The 22,313-nt window shown below is 40.7% G+C and overlaps 1 protein-coding gene across 1 annotated transcript; it reads left to right on the top strand.

Annotated features, from left to right (window-relative positions):
* The first annotated feature begins 19,019 nt into the window (after nt 1-19,019).
* LOC129815995 (CD209 antigen-like protein E) lies at nt 19,020-19,917 on the top strand. Its single transcript, XM_055870194.1, has one exon. It carries the CDS (start codon nt 19,073-19,075, stop codon nt 19,883-19,885), a length of 813 nt encoding a protein of 270 aa, XP_055726169.1. The 5' UTR covers nt 19,020-19,072; the 3' UTR covers nt 19,886-19,917.
* The last annotated feature ends 2,396 nt before the right edge of the window (nt 19,918-22,313 follow it).

The raw sequence follows: 22,313 nt of genomic DNA, 5'->3' as shown, positions 1-22,313 counted from the left end.
AGATCTCAGAAATGTTCCATACGCACAAAAAACTTGAGATGCAGTAAATTGTGCAGTTTTGTCACACAACACAACACCACAGATGTCTCTAGTTTTGAGGGAGTGGTCACACCTGATACAGGCTTGTTTTCTGATCCACGCACATACCTATATTTTAAGGTACAGTTGAAGTCGGAAGTTTACATACGCCTTAGCCAAATACATTTAAAATCAGTTTTTCACAATTCCTGACATTTAATCCTAGTAAAAAATCCCTGTTTTAGGTCAGTTAAGATCACCAGTTCATTTTAAGAATGTGAAACGTCAGAATAATAGAGAGAATGATTTATTTCAGCTTTTATTTCTTTCATCACATTCCCAGTGGGTCAGAAGTTTACATACACTCAATTAGTATTTGGTTGCATTACCTTTAACTTCTTATGGCTGGGGGCAGTATTGAGTAGCTTGGATGAATAAGGTGCCCAGAGTAAACTGCCTGCTACTCAGTCCCAGAAGCTAAGATATGCATTTATTAGTATATTTGGATAGAAAACACTGAACTTTCTAAAACTGTTTGAATGGTGTCTGTGAGTATAACAGAACTCATATGGCAGTCAAAAACCTGAGAAAAAATCCAACCAGGAAGTGGGAAATCTGAGGACTTATCTATCTTATCTTATCTATCTTATCTATTTCTGTTCAGGAAGGACAGAAATAGATAGGGGGGTGGAGTTGCAGATTACATGCAGAGTCATATTCCAGCAAAACAACCTAAGGACTTAATGTTGAATGGATCAGTCGCAATTGGTACAAGTTTTGAACTTTGAACGCTATTATGGGTAGGAATTCGAACATGTCCGCCTCTTTCGTTGAATCACCGGGTATATTTATTACAAAACCACACGACATCGCAAACTACTTTATTAATGAATATTTTACAGGCAATGTGGACAAGTTGAGGAATGTTATGATTCCAAGTGATGACTTCATGTCATATACCCTTATAAAATATTATATCATGAAGGAGAGGCAATGTATGTTAGAATTTCACCAAGTAGAAAGGGAAGAGATAGAAATGATGTTGTTGTCTGTTTCGGATGACAAGTCACCTTGTACAGTGCCAAATTGCTTAGAGTTATAGTTAACCAAATATCTAGCCCAATCTCTCATATTTTTAATAGTGCTTGATTTATGGGGTGTGCCCAGAAGTCTCGAAAGTCAAAAGTTATTCCATTACTTCACTGGTTCTAATAGTCGTCCCATAAGCTTGCTGCATGTGTTAAGTAAATTATTGGAAAAAATTGTATCTGTACAAATCAAGGATTATTCCTCATGTAACGGTCTGATAACTGGTTTCTAGCACGCATACAAAGAAGGGCATTCTACGAGTACAGTCTTAGCACAAATGACTGATGATTGGTTAAAGTATATGGATGACAGGAAATTAGTTGGTGGAGTGTTGCTAGATTTCAGTGCTGCTTTCAATGTAATTGATCATGAACTGTTACTAGGTAAACTCAAAGACGATGGTTTTAAGTCTGCAGCTCTATCCTGGATCCTATCTATCCAGGAGAAGGAATTTTTGCCTTTAATGTGTAGCTTTTCAAACAGTAAAGATACACACTGTGGTGTTCCTCAAGGAAGCTGCATAGGCCCACTTCTCTACTCTATCTTTACTAATGATTTACCTTCAGTAATGAACAAAACAAGAGTGGTCATGTATGCTGATGACTTTACAATGTACAGCGCAGCATCAGAATGTAATGAGCTAACAGATGTACTGAGTAGTGATTAAGAATGGTGTCTGAGTGGGTTGATATGAACAAATTGGTGTTGAACCTTTCTATAACGAAATGTATTGTATTTGGTTCAAAATATATGCTTGCTGATGATTACCAATTGAATTTGTTGAATAATAGAACGCATGTAGAGAAAGTGAAAAAACGAAACTACTAGGCATCATGTTGGACGCAGCTTTATCATGCGGTGTGAGGCTCTGTGGTTGTGAGGCCGGTTGGATGTACTGCCAAATTCTCTAAAATGGCGTTGGAGGCGACTTATTGTAAAGAAATAAACATTAAATTATCTGGGAACAGCTCTGCTGGATGGTCCTGCAGTCAGCATGCCAATTGCACGCTCCCTGAAAACTTGAGACATCTGTGGCATTTTGTTATTTGACAAAACTGCACATTTTAGTGGCCTTTATTGTCTGCAGCACAAGGTGCACCTGTGTTATGATCATGCTGTTTAATCAGCTTCTTAAAATGCCACACCTATTAGGTGGAGGGATTATCTTTGCAAAGGAGAAATGCTCCCTAACAGGGACGTAAACAAATTTTGTCACAGGTTAGAGGTCATCATGGAGTGTTATCCCTGAGGGTGCCACTGGAGGGCATCCTTATGTTTGTAGTGTCCAAGTGAGCCAGATTGGGATTATTGGGTTCACCTGGTTTAGGACTATTTAGGTTCCTCTATGGACTTGGGCCAGTTGCTCAGGTCTCTTGTCTTGTACTCATGTGCACTTGCTTTGTTGTTTTTCCCCTGTGAATACTTCAGTAAACATTCTGGATTTACCCTCACCTCTGCCTGCTGTGTTTCTCTGCATCTGGGTCCGAGTTCGTACTAGAGTTACTGTCACAAATTTGTGCACAACATTTGAGAGAAATACAATTTTTGTGCATATGGAACATTTTTGGGATCTGTTATTTCAGCTCTTGAAGCATGGGACCAACACTTTACATGTTGCGTTTTATATTTTTGTTCAGTGTACTTCCCTAACCTTAACCCTTTAACATAACTCCTAACCTTAAACACTTTAACCTTAATACTAACCTTAGCCCTAACCCCTAGCCTAGTTAACGTTAGCCACCTAGTTAACATTAATGTTAGCAACAACAAATTGGAATTTGTAACATTTACATATTGAATATTCAATACATATTGTATGTATTGAAATTTGTAACATCATCACACGAATTGCAATTCGTAACATTAAAATACAAATTGTAATTCATAACATATCATGCAAAATAGATGATGAACATCCACAAATTAATATATACCATACGAAACATAACATATCACACCAAATGGAGTGTACGGATTTACATACAGAATAATACAAAATGCTATGAGATCAGGTTGCAGCCAACCTGCAGCAGCGTGCAGTCAAAAGAAAATGAAATGCTTGTTAACTACATGATTAATTAAATGAGTCTGATTTCAACAAATCAACTGTTTTAGACTATTGTATTTTAACCAAGCAAGAGAAAACAACGTGCCATCACAACTGAGCTGATTCAAATAACCAACTCGTCATCAAGCTTTGATTATTTGAATCAGCTGTGTAGTGCTTGGGCACCCAGGGTAGTGCCCAAGGGTAGGCCCCAGGACTGGGTTTGGGAAACCCTGCCTTACAGTACTGTCCAAGCACACAGTGATTTACGTCAGAGTGGCGGATTGTGGGCATGCGCCTGTCACAGAGAAATGCACCAGCTGGTTGACAGAGCGCCGAACCATCTCTATTGCCCTTGTTTATGTCCTCTTCCCACTGGAACATCCAATTCCTCCACTTTGATGTCAGAGTAGACCGCCATTGTTCCGGGTAACATTCGGATGACTACCACCAAATTAGCTCGCATCTGATGCACCAGGGCTGTCCCCTTTGCGTGTCCAAAGTAATTCCCACCAAGGTGGATGAAAAAAAAGGAAATTCACATGAGCACCACAATGCCTATTCCACCCATGCTGTACCATGGTTTTCCAGCACACAGTGGTGACTTACTACAGTAGCTGTGTTGGTATTGTACTTCAAACTATGTGTAGGCAGGTTGCTTAGGATTCAAACCTTAACTTCTTGAGAATACAGGGGGTGCTGTTTTCGCATTAGCATAATTTCCTCTACAGATTAAACTGCCTCTTATTCAATTATTGCTCTTACTATATGCATATAATTAATACCATTGGATAGAAAACAATCTATAGTTTCTAAAACCGTTTCAATTTTGTCTCTGAGTGAAACAGAAGTCATTTGACAGCACTTTCCCTGACCAAGAAGAAGAATGCAAGATGTGTATGCTCGCTTCAACGCTCTGCCTATATATGGTCACGCCACCTATGACCCGAAACACACTTCATTCGTCTTCCTCTGGGTGTCAAGAGGACGTCAGAGGAGAATTTTTTTGTTTATCTTGTACTGACGTGAAATAAGACCTATTTCTTTGGCGTGACCGACAACTTCCGGTTCTCTGAATCGCGCGATTTGGAGGTGCGATTGTCTACTGTTTTGCTGCAGTTACGGATGAAAACTATCTCCGTCTCGAAGTTTGTTTGATACATGTGACCATATCATCTTAATGTATGTTTTTTCAATATAGTTTAATCAGATTATTTGAATTTTTTCGGGAGTTTTGCCGTGTTCCGTTCTGTGACTTTTTTTACTTTGGCCAGTCGACCAGTACATATGCTAAATGAAGAGGGAAAGTTGCCATTATGAATGGATTGAACAACTCATCAGGACTAAGGACACCTTGATCAACATTCTGATGAAAGATCAGCAATAGTAAGACCCAATTTACGATGTTATTTCATATATCTGTCGTGCATGTGAACTGGTCGTGGGCGCCCAGCTGGTTCTGGCTGGCGTGGCTATGCTAATTTAGCGCTACATTTTGTTTTCGCTATAAAACATTTAATAAATCAGAAATATTGTTTGGATTCACCAGATGTTGGGCTTTCAATATCTGTACGCTGTGTATTTTTTCTGAAATGTTTTAAGATAAGTAATTAGTTTTATGACGTTGGTCTCTGTAATTGTTCTGGCTGCGTCGGCACTATTTCAGATTGCAGCTGCAATGTAGAACTGTGATTTATACCTGAAAAATGCAAATTTTTCAAAACAAAACTATCCTATACCATAAATATGTTATCAGACTGTCATCTGATCAGGTTTTTTCTTGGTTAGTGGCTATCAATATCTTAGTTTAGCCAAATTGGTGATAGCACCTGATGGAGTAAGAAACTGATGGAGTTAGAAAAGTGATGTCTTTTGCTAACGTGGTTAGCTAATAGATTTACATATTTTGTCTTCCCTGTAAAACATTTTAAAAATCTGAAATGGTGGCTTTATTCACAGGATCTGTATCTTTCATTAGGTGTCTTGGACTTGTGATTTAATGATATTTAGATGCTACTATTTAATTGTGACGCTATGCTAGCGATGCTAATCAGTGTGTGGGGGGGGGGGGGGGTGCTCCCGGACCCGGGGTAGGTGCTCGTTAGAGGTTAATTCATACTCTTCAGAGGGATAATGAACTTTACAGTGTCTTGCTATTAAAATTATGTAAACAGGGGCCTCCCGAGACACGCAGTGGTCTAAGACACTGCCTTGCAGTACTTGAGGCATCACTACAGACCCAAGTTTGATCCCAGGCTGTCACACTGGCTGTGACTGGGAGACCCATGAGGCAGCGCACAAATGGCCCAGCGTCATCTGGGTTAGGGGAAGGTTTGGCCGGCAGGGATTTCCTTGTCTTATCGCACTCTAACGGCTCCTCATGACGGGCCGGGCACCTGCAATCTGACTTTGGTCGCCAGCTGGACAATGTTTCCTCCAACACATTGGTGCAGCTAGCTTCCGGGGTAAGCGAGCAGTGTGTCAAGAGGTAGTGCGGCTTGGAAGGGTCGTATTTCAGAGGACGCATGGTCCGCGACCGACAACTGCTCCGCCCACTACCGTAAGGCTCTCCAGAGGGTAGTGAGGTCTGCACAACGCATCACCGGGGGCAAACTACCTGCCCTCCAGGACACCTACACCACTTGATGTCACAGGAAGGCCAAAAAGGTCATCAAGGACAACAACCACCCGAGCCACTGCCTGTTCACCCCGCTATGATCCAGAAGGCGAGGTCAGTACAGGTGCATCAAGCTGGGACCGAGAGACTGAAAAACAGCTTCTATCTCAAGGCCACTGTTAAACAGCCATCACAAACATTGAGCGGCTGCTGCCAACATACTGGCTCATCTCTAGCCACTTTAGTAATGAATATATTGATGTAATAAATGTATCACTAGCCACTTTAAACAATGCCACTTTATATAATGTTTACATACCCTACATTACTCATCTCATATGTATATACTGTACTCTATACCATCTACTGCATCTTGCCTATGCCGTTCGGCCATCGCTCATTCATATATTTATATGTACATATTCTTATTCATTCCTTTATATAAGGTAGTTGTTGTGAAAATGTTAGGTTAGATTACTTGTTAGATATTACTGCATGGTCGGAACTAGAAGCACAAGCATTTCGCTACACTCGCATTAACATCTGCTAACCATGTGTATGTGACAAATAAATTTGATTTGATTTCTCCGTAGAGACCTAAAAATAGCTGTGCAGCGACGCTCCCCATCCAACCTGACAGAGCTTGAGAGGATCTGCAGAGAAGACTGGGAGAAACTCCCCAAATACAGTGGTGGCAAGCTTGTAGCGTCATACCCAAGAAGACTCGAGGCTGTAATCGCTGCCAAAGGTGCTTCAACAACGTACTGAGTAAAGAGTCTGAATACTTATGTATATGTGGTATTTCAGTTTTTTGTTTATAATAAATTACCAAAAGTATCTAAAAACCTGTTTTTACTTTGTCATTATGGGGTAATGTGTGTAGAATGATAAGAGAAAAAATATCTATTTTAGAATAAGACTGTAACGTAACAAAATGTGGAAAAAGTCAAGGGGTCTAAATACTTTCCAAGGCACTGTATACTTAGAAAATAACCTCATACCTACTCTAAAATATGGTGGTGAATCTTTGATAATATGGAGTTGTTTTACTTCCACTTGTCCTGGGGACACCTCCCAATGTTTTCTCCAATCTCATAAAACATTATAGACAAAGGCTACGTCCCGTTATCCTCACAAGATTAGAAAACAGCATTGATAATAATTCTGGCACCCATATTTTAGCAATTTTTGTATTACTTGTTAAAAAAATATTTTTCTCTAAGCAATTGTATTAGTATAAAATTATATAATTTCCCCATTTTTTTGGAGCATACAATTGTTACGCCCTGACCATAGAGAGCCCTTGGTTCTCTATGGTGTAGTAGGTCAGGGCGTGACTAGGGGGTGTTCTAGCTCAATATTTCTATGTTGGTGTTTTGTATGGTTCCCAATTAGAGGCAGCTGGTAATAGTTGCCTCTAATTGGGGACCATATTTAGGTAGCCATTTTTCCCACCTGTGTTTGTGGGACATTGTTTGTGTATGTGCTTGTAGCACCACTGAGGTTATGTTTCGTTGCTTGTTTTTTTTAAGAGAAGTTTCACTGCAAATAAAGATGTGGAACTCAACACACTCTGCGCCTTGGTCCCGTCCTTATTACGAATGTGACAGAATATCCCACCAAGCAAGGACCAAGCAGCGTGTGACGGAGGTAAAGGAGTTTTGGACCTGGGAAGAAATTATGGGAGGTTGTGAGACCCTTCCTTGGAAGGAGACACCAAGGAAGGAGGAAGGACAGCGACGACGGTCGGCGGAGCATCAGAGAGTGGAAGAGCGGGTCATCAGTCCGGTGCCATCTGTGCCAGCTCCCCGTACTCACCCTGAAGAGCCAGAGACCGTCAGGGAGGCGATGGAGAAGTTGGGAGAGAGAGCGATGAGAGAAATGCTATGTAGGTGTGTTCTGCACGGCATCCGACCTGAAGAGCCTGTCAGCAGTCTGGTGAGTCCTGTGCCAGCTCTCCGCACCCTTCCTGAATTACGTGTCACCAGTCCGGTGCCACCTGTGCCGGCTCCACGCACCTGGCCTCCAGTGCTCCTCCCCAGTCCGGAACATACTGTGCCAGCTCTCCGCACTAGCCCTGAAGTGCGTGTCACCAGTCCGGTGCCACCTGTGCCGGCTCCACGCACCAGGCCTCCAGTGCGTCTCCCCAGTCCGGTACGTCCTGTGCCAGCTCCCCGCACTCTCCCTGAAGTGCGTGTCACCAGTCCGGTGCCATCTACACCGATGCCCAGTCCAGGCACGGTGTCCAGTCCCACTCCAGGGCAGGAGCCTTCCTCTGCGCCGATGCCCAGTCCAGGCACGGTGTCCAGTTCCGCTCCAGGGCAGGAGCCTTCCTCTGCGCCGATGCCCAGTCCAGGCACGGTGTCCAGTCCCACTCCAGGGCAGGAGCCTTCCTCTGCGCCAGTGCCCAGTCCAGGCACGGTGTCCAGTGGGGGTGAAAGGTTGATGCCGTGTGTGTGTATATTGGGGTGAAAGGTTGATGCCGTGTGCGTATGTGTTGGGGTGAAAGGTTAATGCTGTATGCGTATGTGTTGGGGTGAAAGGTTGATGCTGTGTGCCTGTCTGTTGTGGTGAAGAGGCGTGGGGGGAATGGGATGTTAACCTCACCCACCTCTCTTCAAAGTTCTCATTTAATAGAGGTAATCATTTCTCCCTGATGAGTGTCGACACAGCGCCCCGCCACGCTCCGCTTTACGACCCCTCCACCATCGACACCTCCCCCGCTGGCTGCCACCACACTATTTTCCCCTCCAGCAGTTTTCAATTTAGATTGTAAAAACTAGTGTGTTCTTTTTTTAGCACGCTGGGAAGTAAATCTGAGGACAGCTGTGAAGTCACGGACAGTGTGGAGCCTTATGAGCCCGCGCCTTTTTCAATCTGATCTGAACTCAGGTGGGTGTCAGACCCGTTGTGTGGACAGGGGGGACCGTTGTTACCGTAGCCTTTTGAATGTCAATGGTTTATGTTGAACTTTTCAAATTCCTTGTTCTTTATTCAACCATTGCAACCTTTCTTTAACCTACAAGCAAATATAATATTTGGGGCATTTAAGTGAAATTAATAACCAATATTTTGATAACAGTAAACTATCAATGACTTCGACAGCATCTACATCGACGAATATGGAGGTGATGTCAAGTGGCATAGTCATTGTTTTCATGTTGTCGCTTCTCCCAATGAATCTCTCATCATAATGGTATAAAGAAGCTGTTTCCAGAAATGGCCTTAGTCTTGCTCTCCTTATTTGTATTTAAAGATATGAACTGCTTAATCAACAACGAGCTAAATAACAAATGGAACTGTAAAAACCCTCCAGTAATAGAGCCTTCTGCCATAAATTAACATCCCAACATTCATATCACCTTACACACATGTGATCACACACTACTTTTATTGACGGTGTATAATTGAAAAATGTGGCCAAGAAAATGGTGTCTGACCTGCTGCTTTCTTTCGGGTGATTTTCATTTTCTAACTTCCATTGAAAGAGGCATTTGCTGAGCAAATAGCTTTGATTCATTGCAAAGCCGCCTGGCGGAGTTGCTGTTCCATGGCCTAAAATGAGTTGCAGTTCCATGGCCTGAAATTAGTTGCAGTTCCATGGCCTGAAATGAACAGAGATGGAGAAACCTAACATAAAAGCACAATGGCACTAAGTGTCCGTGGAGGCAGGGAATCGGGGGAAAACGGAGTTCTATCACCCACAATTTTAATATGTTTGTCACGATCGTGTGGGAGTGAGACGGACCAAAACGCAGCATGTGGAAAATAAGCCATCTTCTTTTATTATTGAAGAAGGCAAAACGAAACAAAACACTTACAAACTAACAAAACAACAGTGAAGCTACAAAATGAAAGTGCACACACAAGCTACTAACGTTCACCATAGACAATTCCCCACAACAAACTAAAGCCTATGGCTACCTTAAATATGGCTCCCAATCAGAGACAACAGAAACCAGCTGTCTCTAATTGGGAACCCATTCAGGCAACCATAGACTTTCGTAGACAACTACACACAACATAGACACAGCTAGACAACTATACTAAACATAAACCCAACTACTCTAAATAAACCCCCTAAACCTTACAATCACCCTGGACACTACAAAACCCACAAATACCCATGTCACACCCTGACCTAACTAAAATAATAAAGAAAACAAAGAATACTAAGGCCAGGGCGTGACATAGTTACCTTTAAAGGCTAGTAAAGGAGCTTAGCCTAGATGTACCCACTAAAGTTGAACAGCTGAGGTATTGCAAGAAGAAATGTGGCAATATAGCCTAGCAGCCACATAATTTATTAAACTATGTAAGTGTATTGTTTCGCCCCACAGTTAGCCTAATGGTTAACTAGCGAGCTAAAGTAATTTACATTTAGTTAACAACGATAATAAGTGATGCATTCCAGTGAAGCTGTGGTTCAAATGACGCCTACACATACTCATTTTCAAGCATCATGCCATGAAGAAGTGCTGTATACTATTGCCTACCCTTGTAAATATAATGACACAGTTAACACTTTTCCCCATACTGTATAATTGCAGGCCCATTTTGTGCCATATATCAGTTGCCCTTTGAACATAATTACTATCACTTCCAAAGGTAAATTTCATTATCCTTTCGAAAGGAGTAATGTCATGCTACAGAGGTAGCGCTTTTAAGGCTAAATGCTAATAATCACTATTCATAGAACAAAAGGTCAACTCACTTAGTAATAAGAATTGAATGTGAATAGGTCAGGTGACCAGCTGACTGGTTGCCACTATACATTCCACAACAGACACAGCAGCCATTTTGACCTTCAGCTAATGTGATCAAGATGGGGTTCCATGTAGAACTGTTTCCCCAGAGGGTTCTACATGGAACCCAAAAGAGTTCTACCTTGAGTTCTACCTATCAGAAGTTTACATACACTAAGTTGTCTGTGCCTTTAAATAGCCTATAAAATTCCAGAAAATGATGTCATGGCTTTAGAAGCTTCTGATAGGCTAATTGACATAATTTTAGTCAATTGGAGGTGTACCTGTGGATGTATTTCAAGGCCTACCTTCAAACTCAGCGCCTCTTTGCTTGACATCATGGGAAAATCAAAAGAAATCAGCCCCCCAAAAAACTGTAGACCTGCACAAGTCTGGTTCATCTTTGGGAGCAATTTCCAAACGCCTGAAGGTAATGCATCTGTACAAACAATAGTACGCAAGTATAAACACCATGTGACCACGCAGCCGTCACACCGCTCAGGAAGGAGACGCGTTCTGTCTCCTAGAGATGAATGTACTTTGGTGTGAAAAGTGCGAATCAATCCCAGAACGACAGCAACGGATCTTGTGAAGTTGCTGGAGGAAACGGGTACAAAAGTATCTATTTCCACAGTAAAACGTGTCCGATATCGACATAACATGAAAGACCGCTCAGCAAGGAAGAAGCCACTGCTCCAAAACCTCCATAAAAATCCAGACTATGGTTTGCAACTGCACATGGGGACGAAGATCGTACTTTTTGGAGAAATGTCCTCTGGTCTAATAGAACAAAAATAGAATCATTATGTTTGTAGGAAAAAGGGGGAGGCTTGCAAGCCCGAAAAACACCATCCCAACTGTGAAGCATGGGGGTGGCAGCATCATGTTGTGGGGGTGCTTTGCTGCAGGAGGGACTGGGGCACTTCACAAAATAGATGGCATCATGAGGATGGAAAATTTTGTGGATATATTGAAGCAACATCTCAAGATATGGGTCTTCCAAATGGGTCTTCCAAATGGACAATGACCCCAAGCAAACTTCCAAAGTTGTGGCAAAATGGCTTAAGGACAACAAAGTCAAGGTATTGGAGTGGCCATCACAAAGCCCTGACCTTAATCCTATAGAAAATGTGTGGGCAGAACTGAAAAAGTGTGTGCGAGCAAGGAGGCCTACAAACCTGACTCAGTTACACCAGCTCTGTCAGGAGGAATGGGCCAAAACTCACCCAACTTATTGAGGGAAGCTTGTGGAAGGCTACCCGAAACCTTTGACCCAAGTTAAACAATTTAAGGAGAAGTTTATCTAAAGTTCCATGTATAACACTTGTATTTTCATCAACATTTATGATGAGTATTTCTGTAAATTGATGTGGCTCTCTGCAAAATCACCGGATGTTTCTGGAACTACTGATCATAACGTGCCAATGTATACTGAGATTTTTGGATATAAACATGAACTTTATCGAACAAAACATGCATGTATTGTGTAACATGAAGTCCTATGAATGTCATCTGATGAAGATCATCAAAGGTTAGTGATTCATTTATCTCTATTTCTGCTTTTTGTGACTACTCTCTTTGGCTGGAGAAATGGCTGTGTTTTTCTGTGACTAGGTACTGACCTAAGATAATTGTTTGTGGTGCTTTCAACGTAAAGCCTATTTGAAATCGGACACTGTGGTGGAATTAACAAGAAGTGTATCTTTACAATGGTGTAAAATACTTGTATGTTTGAGGAATCTTAATTATGAGATTTCTGTTTGAAATTGGTGCCCTGCACTTTCACTGGTTGATGTCATATCAATCCCGTTAGCGGGATCTCAGCCATAAGAAGTTTAACAAAGCAATTAATTTTCTTGGCTATGATTTGTGTTGTGGTCTTGGTTGTTCTTAGTTGAAAGAAATGTAGCGTAGGTCACTGCAGTCTTTGTCCTGTCTGAAATCTAGCTACTTCGTCTTAACGTTACCTTAGTTTGATCTGTGCAATGCAAATTAAAGTGATTACCGTCGTGGGTTTCCCAAAATGAGTTGGTTTTAAACGTAACATTAGCTAACTAGTTATGTCTTGTGTAAGAAAGTATGATATACTGGCTGTTCTGATAGCTGTACTTCTGTACAAAGTATTATATTGTCCTATGTTGTCATCTAGTGGCGAATATGGGTACTGTTAATTTGCTAACTTTCGGTTCAGAGCTATTTCCTGTCAGAACAATCCGAGAGACAAGCCCTACTTTTCCATCTTACTAGGCCTTGGTTAAAGATAAGTGTGTAAGTAGTTTTGAGTTATTAGAACATGTTTTTGCTAATTCAAATTGTGTTTCCAGAATATATATATTTTTTACATGTTTATTCTAGTTTTTTTAGAATAACTGTTGAATGTGAACAGGGGTGGCAGGTAGTTGTTAGAGCGTTGGGCAAGTAACTTGAAAGGTTTGCTGGATCGAATCCTTGAGCTGACAAGGTAAAAATCTGTCATTCTGCACCTGAACAAGTGTCACGCCCTGACCTTAGAGATCCTTTTTATGTCTCTATTTTGGTTTGGTCAGGGCGTGAGTTGGGGTGGGCATTCTATGTTTTGTGTTCTATGTTTTTTATTTCTGTGTGTTTGGCCGGGTGTGGTTCTCAATGAGAGGCAGCTGTCTTTCGTTGTCTCTGAGAACCATACTTAGGTAGCCTTTTCCCACCTTTGTTTTGTGGGTAGTTGTTTTCTGTCTTTGTGTCTGTACCAGACAGAACTGTTTCGTGTTCGATTTTCGTTTATCACTTTGTTATTTTTGTCATAGTGTTCACTCCTCATTAAAAGGCATGAGCACTTACCACGCTGTGTTTTGGTCTCCTCCCTTAGACGATCGTTACAACAAGGCAGTTAATCCACTGTTCCCCGGTAGGCTGTCATTGTAAATAAGAATGTGTTCTTAACTGACTAATTGTACTCATTCACTTAACATTATGTGTTAGCATGCTATCTATCGTTTCGTGACGGAATTTAGCTTCTTTGGTTTTTGGATGTATCAAACTATTTTAAGTGTTCAGATATCACTTGTGACAGAGCTAAAACGTATTTATTAAGATATATGGACACTTAGATTGTGTGAATGTAAATAGGGACTTTTTCTCATACATTTTCTCCTTTCTGTATCTGTCACAGTTTTGCAAACAAAATATATTTTACTAAAGATTCTTAATGGTACCAATGCCTCCTGATTCTTTATTGGAAGCTTGTAAACTGTCTGCAAAGCTATGTAGCTTACACTTTGTGAGGGCAGACTGCTGGGCATACCCATAAGCTAACGTTGCAGTCTTACGTTAGCTCAGGTTACTCACTCACTTTTGTACATCGCATTGGTCCGTCCAATTGACCTTACTTTAGCGCCCCCAAAATGTAATACTTCCAGATCAACTGTAATGGCAATACCATTGTAAAGCACACTTTCTCCCCTTTCCAACAAAATAAATGACATGACCTAAACGCTGCCCGTTTCTGCATGATTCAAGAAGGCAATGAGCCCCGTCGGGTCTTTTTTTAAATTGCGGGTGGGGAAGCGAAACTAATGCGTGATAGTGCGAAGGAGAGATGTTGTGTGGGAAAATTGCTTTTTTTCACTCGATCTGTCCAACTTATCACCTTATCGCCTCTAAAATGTAAATAAAACACTATAAAGAGTTTATATAATGTGTGATTACATAACTATTTGAAGCTTTGTGTCAAATTTGAATCTGTTTTTTAGGACGGTGCTAAAGTGATCTTCAGAAGTAAATCGTTTTTTTGAGAGTCGTGATCGCTTAGTGACGACGCAAAATATGACTAGGTATCCCACCCTTACTGTCCATTTCTTGTTTTTAAACAATGAGAGAAGTGCTACACCTGGTGGAGAGAGATTGTAAGACAGAAATAGTTGCTTTATGCGTGCTGTACGTTACGGCATGACACGTCACGATGTAACGGAGGGTCAGTTTTTTCAACTTTTCTCCAATACTATAGAGCCATTACCATGTCGATCAACGCTTGAATAGAAACGTTGTTCACACCCCTGATTTTGAAGTCAACACAGTCGCTACAGTCCCATTAGTTTTCTTTGTAGCCTCGTTTGAATGTCGCGGTTGCGCACATTTGTACGGAATGTGGTGAGTTTACGTTAGCTAATCAAAATATATGCTTGCATTTATTGATTAACCTCAGCTTGCATACAGTGTCCTAGGTTTGTTTGCATACACTTCTGACTGGCAGCGAGGTGCAAGCAGCTGTATTGTTGCCAAGCAACTGACCAGGTGTTAGAACACTCAGCTTCGGCTAAAACATATGTTAGCACATTGTTGTTTTTTAGTCGATGGAAATGTGCATGTGAGAGCATGTTGTTGCACCTACACATTTTGTCAATCCGGCATTTTTTAAGTCCAATGGTCACTTGCTGCCATGTTGTATTGCTACTATGTTGTTGTCTTGTGGTGTTGCTCCCATGCTGTGTTGTCATGTGTTGCTCCTATGCTATGTTGTTGTCTTAGGTTTCTCTTTATGTAGTGTTGTCTCTCTTGTCGTGATGTGTGTTTTGTCTTATATATTTTTTTGATCCCAGCCCCAGTCCCCACAGGAAGTCTTTTGCCTTTTGGTAGGCCGTCATTGTAAATAAGAATTTGTTCTTAACTGACTTGCCAAGTTAAGTAAAGGTTAAATAAAAATGTTATATATTAATGGACGCAATAGTCTTGTCGACGTCTAGAATTTGAGCTAAGTAGGCACAAAAAATTGTCTTAAAAGCCCCTTCTACCTCAATTTCCGCCTGACTGACATGCCCAAAGTAAACTCAGGCCCTGAAGCCAGGATATGCATATAATTGCTACCATTGGAAACAAAACACTTTGAAGTTTGTAGAAATGTTAAAATAACGTAGGTGACTATAACACAATAGATATGGTAGGAGAAAATCCAAAGAAAAACGAACTGGATTTTTCTTTTTTGAGACCATGCTCTTACAATGGAAAATATAGGGGCATACTGAATTCTAGCTACCATGATGCAATTCCTTTGGCTTCCACAGGGTGTCAGCAGTATATGTTCAAGGTTTCAGGCTTGTAACTTCCAAAATGAATAAGAAATATCAGTTTTAGTACAGGGACAGTCTTGGACATTCGTGTTTGGGTGCGCGATGAAGACAAGATGCACCTGCTTAAATCGTTTTCCTATTGAACATACTTCTTTCCGTAAGAAATATTATAGTTTGATTACATTTTAGGGTATCTGAGGAGTAGACAGAAACGTATTTTGACTTGTTGAAACAAAGTTTATGGGTAGACTTTCGGATTCCTTTCTCTGCATGAACGAGTGGATTACTCAATTCGATGGCGCCAACTAAACGTTTTGGGATATAAAGAAAGATTTAATATAACAATATCACACTACATGTTATAGCTGGGACCCTTTGGATGACAAATCAGAGGAAGATTTTCAAAAAGTAAGTCAATATTTAATCGCTATTTGTGAATTTATGAAATCTGTGCTGGTGGAAAAATATTTTGATGTGGGGCGCTGTCCTCAAACAATCGCATGGCATGCTTTCGCTGTAATGGCTACTGTAAATCGGACCATGCAGTTAGATTAACAAGAATTTAAGCTTTCAACTGATATAAGACACTTGTATGTACCTAAATGTTTAATATCCATCATTTTTATGATTACTTATTTGAATTGCACGCCCTCCAGTTTCACCGGAAGTTGTCCCGCTAACTGGACGCCTATCCCTGGGAGGTTAAAACTCAATTGCTAATGACACAGTTAGAAAATCTGGTATGTTGTTCAACCAATGAGCTTCAACAAACTATTGTTGGGTCCATAATTATGTTCCAGCCCCCTGACCATCCGCTCAAGAGACAAATTGGCCCACGGCTGAATCTAATTGATTATCTCTGACCTAGGATATACCTGACATGTTTGTATGATTAACGTAATTGAAATGCATGTTAATGTTTTTCACACTGTTCACATTCAACAGTGCAACTAACACTGGTCTATAACACAGTCATTTGATGTGTACTTCAAGGTCCTGACTGGTTAATGCATAATTTTTAAATAGCCTCCTAGTGCGGTGCGTTGCAATAAAAGGGCCACTGTTGAATTAGGGCTGTCTAATGCCTCTGCATAGGTGGCATATAACTAAGTGTCACTATTTCTAATGAAACCATGTAATAAACTAGTAATAAACCACCTCCCCTCAGCACAGGAACTAATTAAACAGCAAGAGAAGATGCAAAGATCCAGCCGGGGGTCAGAAAAGGGAGTGGGTTCTCTGTCAATGTCATGAAGTCTCTGTGCATGACATGCCAATAGCTTAGCCTAGCCACCAGGCTGCTTTCCCATGTCTCGTATACCTGGGAGACAGAGAACAGTATTGGGTCCTGCAACAAATATAGAAAGTTTGTTTGTTCTTCTTCAACTACAGAGCATCAATCATATGGGCAGCCTAAGTCTCTGGTCCAACTCTCTGGGAGGTCTCCACTGTAGTGTAAAAATAATTGCTCTCCTGTGTGTGTGTGTGTGTGTGTGTGTGTGTGTGTGTGTGTGTGTGTGTGTGTTAGCTTACTGCATTCGGCCCATAAATTGCAATAGGAAACAGAGATGGATGTTCAAGCACAATGTTAACCTTAGTGGAGAAGCAGCAGAAACCTGTGTGTTTCTCCCCTCAAGACACAGAATTCTGTTACATAACCAAGTAGCTCAATTTCAAATCATACCTGAATAGAGTTTTGTTGAGCTTGATTTCATGCGTTACTTTGGAAAATCTTTCAAATCAACAGAGAATATCTGTTGAACATATACAGTGTATTCACAAATAGACATCAAGATGTTACAGCAAATATTACAGAAGCTGGGTTCACACCATATTCAACGGTATACTGATATACTGTGTTTCTAAAATTGTATACATCTTGGATTGATTGGCAGCATGACTACAGGAGAGTTAATTACTTTTCCATAACCATTTACACATTTTAATAATTTAGCAGACACACTTATCCAGAGCGACTTACAGGAGCAATTAGTGTAAAGTGCCTTGCACAAGCACACATGGACACATTTTTCACCTAGTCGGTTCGGGGATTCAAACCAGCGACCTTTTGGTTACTGGCACATTGTTCTTAAGAGCTACGTTACCTGCCAACCTTTCCATAACCACTCCACTTTCCCTCATCTATTCACTCTCTCATTCCATATTATGAGCATTTCAATCTCATCCATCCATTTCAGGCCTGCTGAAGGCCACGTTCATTTCACAGGTCAATTCATTTTAATTACCCAGCATATCAATAGCCTATCATTGGGGTGGAACTTAAAGCTCTGACACCCACTCACTCAGGCCACGAGACAGACATTTTAAATGTGACTTGCCAAGACACGTCAAATATCTGGGGTTTGAGATAATAAACGATAACAGCACTTGTGTCTGAAGCTTTACATGACTCCTTAACTTTTAGTCTAGTCTATCTGTACCTTTGTCGACAACGGCAATAAATTGCAGCACTACATTTTTACTATGCGTGCTACTATACATGTCTGTATCTGTATCTCATCCCTTATTTGTAACCAGTTCTCTTGAACGTAGTGCTTTTGCTCACTGCGGTGAAGCTAATTTGGCACCGACTGATTTAGATTAATAGCGAGCCCCGCGCACAACATCTGCAGCCAGCCAACAACTGTTTTAGCTGCTCCAGAGCAGTAGTAGCCAGCTACCCTGCATATTAATGAAGGCCCTGGTACTTCCTCAACATTCAACGTGCAACACTGTGATTGTTATGGCTGATGAAGGACTCATCTCCGACACTTTTTAATAGGGACAACAGAGAATGCCCAAAGCATACCATCACCATCGGATGAATGGATTTTAATTGAGAAGAGTAATGTTTTAATTACAACCAGCTGGTTTGGAGGGCCTCTCGATTTTCCCAATTTCCCCATTTACAGAACTTAAAATAAGTGTCAGATATACAATTAAAACAAGCACTCTCACATCCAAGTTATCTTGTTACAGGTGCAACAATGCGAAACCCGCAGACTGCTCTTGCTAGTATACGTTTTTTTTATTTAAGCTTACTTGTTAGCTTTTTGGCCTTCGTCAGAGCTTTTTCACATATCATATACGCTGATGATAGTTAAAGTAGATAAAGTGATATCAACAACTCAAACATAAACTAGATCGATGGCAAATACTGTTATAGAGACAACTGACTTGGCCTACTGTCAGTTATTTTGAAGCTTTAAAAATAACTCTGGAAGGAGCAAGACAATCATACAGCAATGAATTACAAGAGCACATGCATTGACAACATCTCAGTCCATTACTACAACAGAATACAGGAATCCGACATTAACAGTCAACAGAGAAGTCACACAAGACATCTGAAGAAAGTCACACTTCTGTTTGACTGCACAAACATTGCTATTTATAGTCTTCCTGATATTACACTTTCCTGTCCATATGTTAAGTCTCAAACACACTGTACCGCTTGAAACTAGAGTACAGAGTCTGTCAGGTACAATCCCTGAAACTGTTTTTGACAATTGTGATGTCTAATGAAATCTATGCCAATGTAGAGTTTGATAATGACAATGTTGAGGATCTTTATACCAATTATGAGATCATCAATTCTCATGACTCCAGAAGCAAGACAAAGGACGTCTCCACAAAGAGTAGACCACTGGCTACGAACCTAGGTACTGAGAGCTCAGAGAGGAGATCCACCAGAGATGCTGCAGTGTGTCTGGGGCTGCTGTGTGTTCTCCTACTGTCTGGGATCATAGGCTTGTTTGTCTATTATAATGGAGTGATGGGCAGTTCTGAAGAGAACATCTTAGTTTATAAAACCAACTCCTCAGCTGAACAAAACCAGTTGCAGACCAAGTACAAAACCATGACTAAAGACAGGGACCAGCTCCAGGTTGAAAGAGACAATCTTCAAGCAAAGCTCTCGGTGGTAGAACAAGACACACAACAGGGATGGAGGTATTACAAGTCCAGTTTTTACTTGACCTCTACTGAGAAGAAAACCTGGGAGGGGAGCAGAGAGGACTGTCTGAGTAGAGGAGCAGATCTGGTGGTAATAAACAGCAGAGAGGAATATGTATTTATCCATGGATTGAATAAGGAGACGTTCTGGATTGGTCTGACTGACCGAGTTGAAGAGGGGATCTGGAAGTGGGTGGACAGCACAGCACTGACCACAGGGTACTGGGGCAAGGAACAGCCTAATAATCAGAACGGAATGGAGGAGGATTGTGCTGCGCGATGGTCCGATCTTTCTACCACAGACAACGGCTGGCATGATGCACCGTGCAACGAATTGCACTTTTGGATATGTGAGAAAACTGCCTTCCTGTGACTGAACTGTAACCAAAATAGCTAATACGGCAAATTATGCCTCTGTCACATTTATTTCCAGTTTAACATACCAGTGCTTAAGTTTTCCTTTTCATTTAGAACGATTTTCTAAGTTGTATGTATTTGGTAACACTTAAATATCTCTTGGAGAGACATCTTAAAAATAAAAATATTTCAATAAATGTTTTCACACAAATTCAGTATGGATGCTTTTCTTTAAAAAAAAAACTGCTTCAAAAACGTTATCTAGTAAGTAGTGGACATCTCCATTCTCAGCATACCCTCTCTTTACTATCAATACATCTGACTTCAACTTCCTAATCCTTTTCTACAACAGAATAAAGTTCCTCAATAGTCTAGTTCAGTAAATATTCAGTGTCTTTATTTCAAATGAAGTGTTACAAATAGTACAAACACTATCACGAAGGAAAGCGGAAACAGATTTTAAAAGACATCTGAGAATAAATATGTGAGATGACACTTTTGTTTTGAGACCATTTTACAAGACGTGCACGTAAAACTTATCAACAGCCGTTAAAACATCTTATGGATAGGGGGCAGCATTTTCACGTTTGGATGAAAAGCGTGCCCAGCGTAAACGGCCTGCTACTCAGTCCCAGTTGCTAATATATGCATAGTATTAGTAGATTTGGATAGAAAACTCTCGCAAGTACCTAAAACTGTTTGAATGATGTCTGTGAGTATAACAGAACTCATATGGAAGGCAAAAACCTGAGAAAAAAATCCAACCAGGAATTGAGAAAATCTGAGGTTGGTCGATTTTCAACTCAGCTCCTATTGAAGATACAGTGGGATATGGGTAATGTTGCACTTCCTAAGGCTTCCACTAGATGTCAACAGTCTTTAGAACCTTGTCTGATGCTTCTACTGTGAAGTGGGGCCGAATGAGGGGGGAATGAGTCAGAGGTCTGCCAGCAGCCACCAGCTGGTCACGCACATTCACATGAGAGGTAGCTCCCGTTCCATTTGCTTTTCTGAAGACAAAGGAATTCTCCGGTTGGAACATTATTGAAGATTTATGTTAAAAACATCCTAAAGATTGATTATATACTTAGTTTGACATGTTTCTACGACCTGTAATATAACTTCTTGTACTTTCCGCTGGACTTGCACGCGCGTGGTGAGTTTGGATTTGTTTACCAAACGCGCTAACAAAAGGAGGTATTTGGACATAAATGATGAATGTTATGGAACAAATCAAATATTTATTGTGGAACTGGGATTCCTGGGAGTGCATTCTGACGAAGATCATCAAAGGTAAGTGAATATTTATAATCCTATTTCTGACTTATGTTGACTCCAACATGGCGGATATCTTCTTGGGTTGTGTTGGTCTCTGAGCGCCGTATTCAGATTATTGCATGGTTTGCTTTTTTCGTAAAGTTTTTTTGAAATCTGACACAGCGGTTGCATTAAGGAGAAGTATATCTTTAAATCTGTGAATAACACTTGTATCTTTTATTAATGTTTATTATGAGTATTTCTGTGATTTGATGTGGCTCTGTGCAAATTCACGGGATGTTTTGGAGGCAAAGCCAAATGTAAACTGATGTTTTTGGATATAAATATGAACTTCATCGAACAAAACATACATGTATTGTGTAACATGTTGTCCCGGGAGTGTCATCTGATGAAGAATATCAAAGGTTAGTGATTCATTTGATCAATATTTCAGCTTTTTGTGACTCCTCTCTTTGGTTGGAAAATCGCTGTATGCTTTCTGTGACTAGTTGCTGACCTAACATAATGATATGTTCTGCTTCCGCTGAAAAGCTTTTTTGAAATCGGACACTGTGGTTGGATTAACGATAATTGTATCGTTAAAATGGTGTCTAATACTTGTATGTTTGAGAAAATTGAATTATGAGATTTCTGTTGATTGAATTTGGCGCCCTGCAATTTCATTGGCTGTTGGCGAGCCAGTCCTAGACAGGTTAACACACCTTGTTATTCATAGTCTTCCTGGTAAGACAGTTTCGTGTTCATTGGTGGCTAGTAACACATACGGTATGTTAAGTCCCAGAAACATTCTACAGCTCTGATTTTAAAGCACTGAGTCTGTCAGATAAAATCACAGAGAATGATAGAAAATGGCGATATCACAGACAATGATAGAAAATTGCTCTATAACCTGTTAGTTCTAATGCCTTGCCATCGTGATATAGCCCTAAGGCTGAGACAATAAGACACTAATGCAGAAAAAAATTCAACTACACATTTGTTCGGCTAACGTGCCTTGATGAATGAATGCGGTTGTGTAGTAGGCTATTGTAGTAAGCAAATATAATGCTATATTGTGTTTTCGCTGTAAAACACTTAAAAAATCTGAAATATTGGCTGGATTCACAAGATGCTTGTCTTTCATTTGCTGTACACGATGCATTTTTCAGAAATGTTTTATGATGAGT

The sequence above is a fragment of the Salvelinus fontinalis genome, chromosome 18, assembly GCF_029448725.1.
Source record: "Salvelinus fontinalis isolate EN_2023a chromosome 18, ASM2944872v1, whole genome shotgun sequence".
NCBI lineage: Eukaryota > Metazoa > Chordata > Actinopteri > Salmoniformes > Salmonidae > Salvelinus > Salvelinus fontinalis.
This window is presented reverse-complemented; position numbering and strand designations above follow the sequence as displayed.

Excerpts from the sequence above, each read along its gene's own strand:
- LOC129815995 (XM_055870194.1), top strand. The coding sequence starts at position 19,073 with ATGTCTAATGAAATCTATGCCAATGTAGAGTTTGATAATGACAATGTT.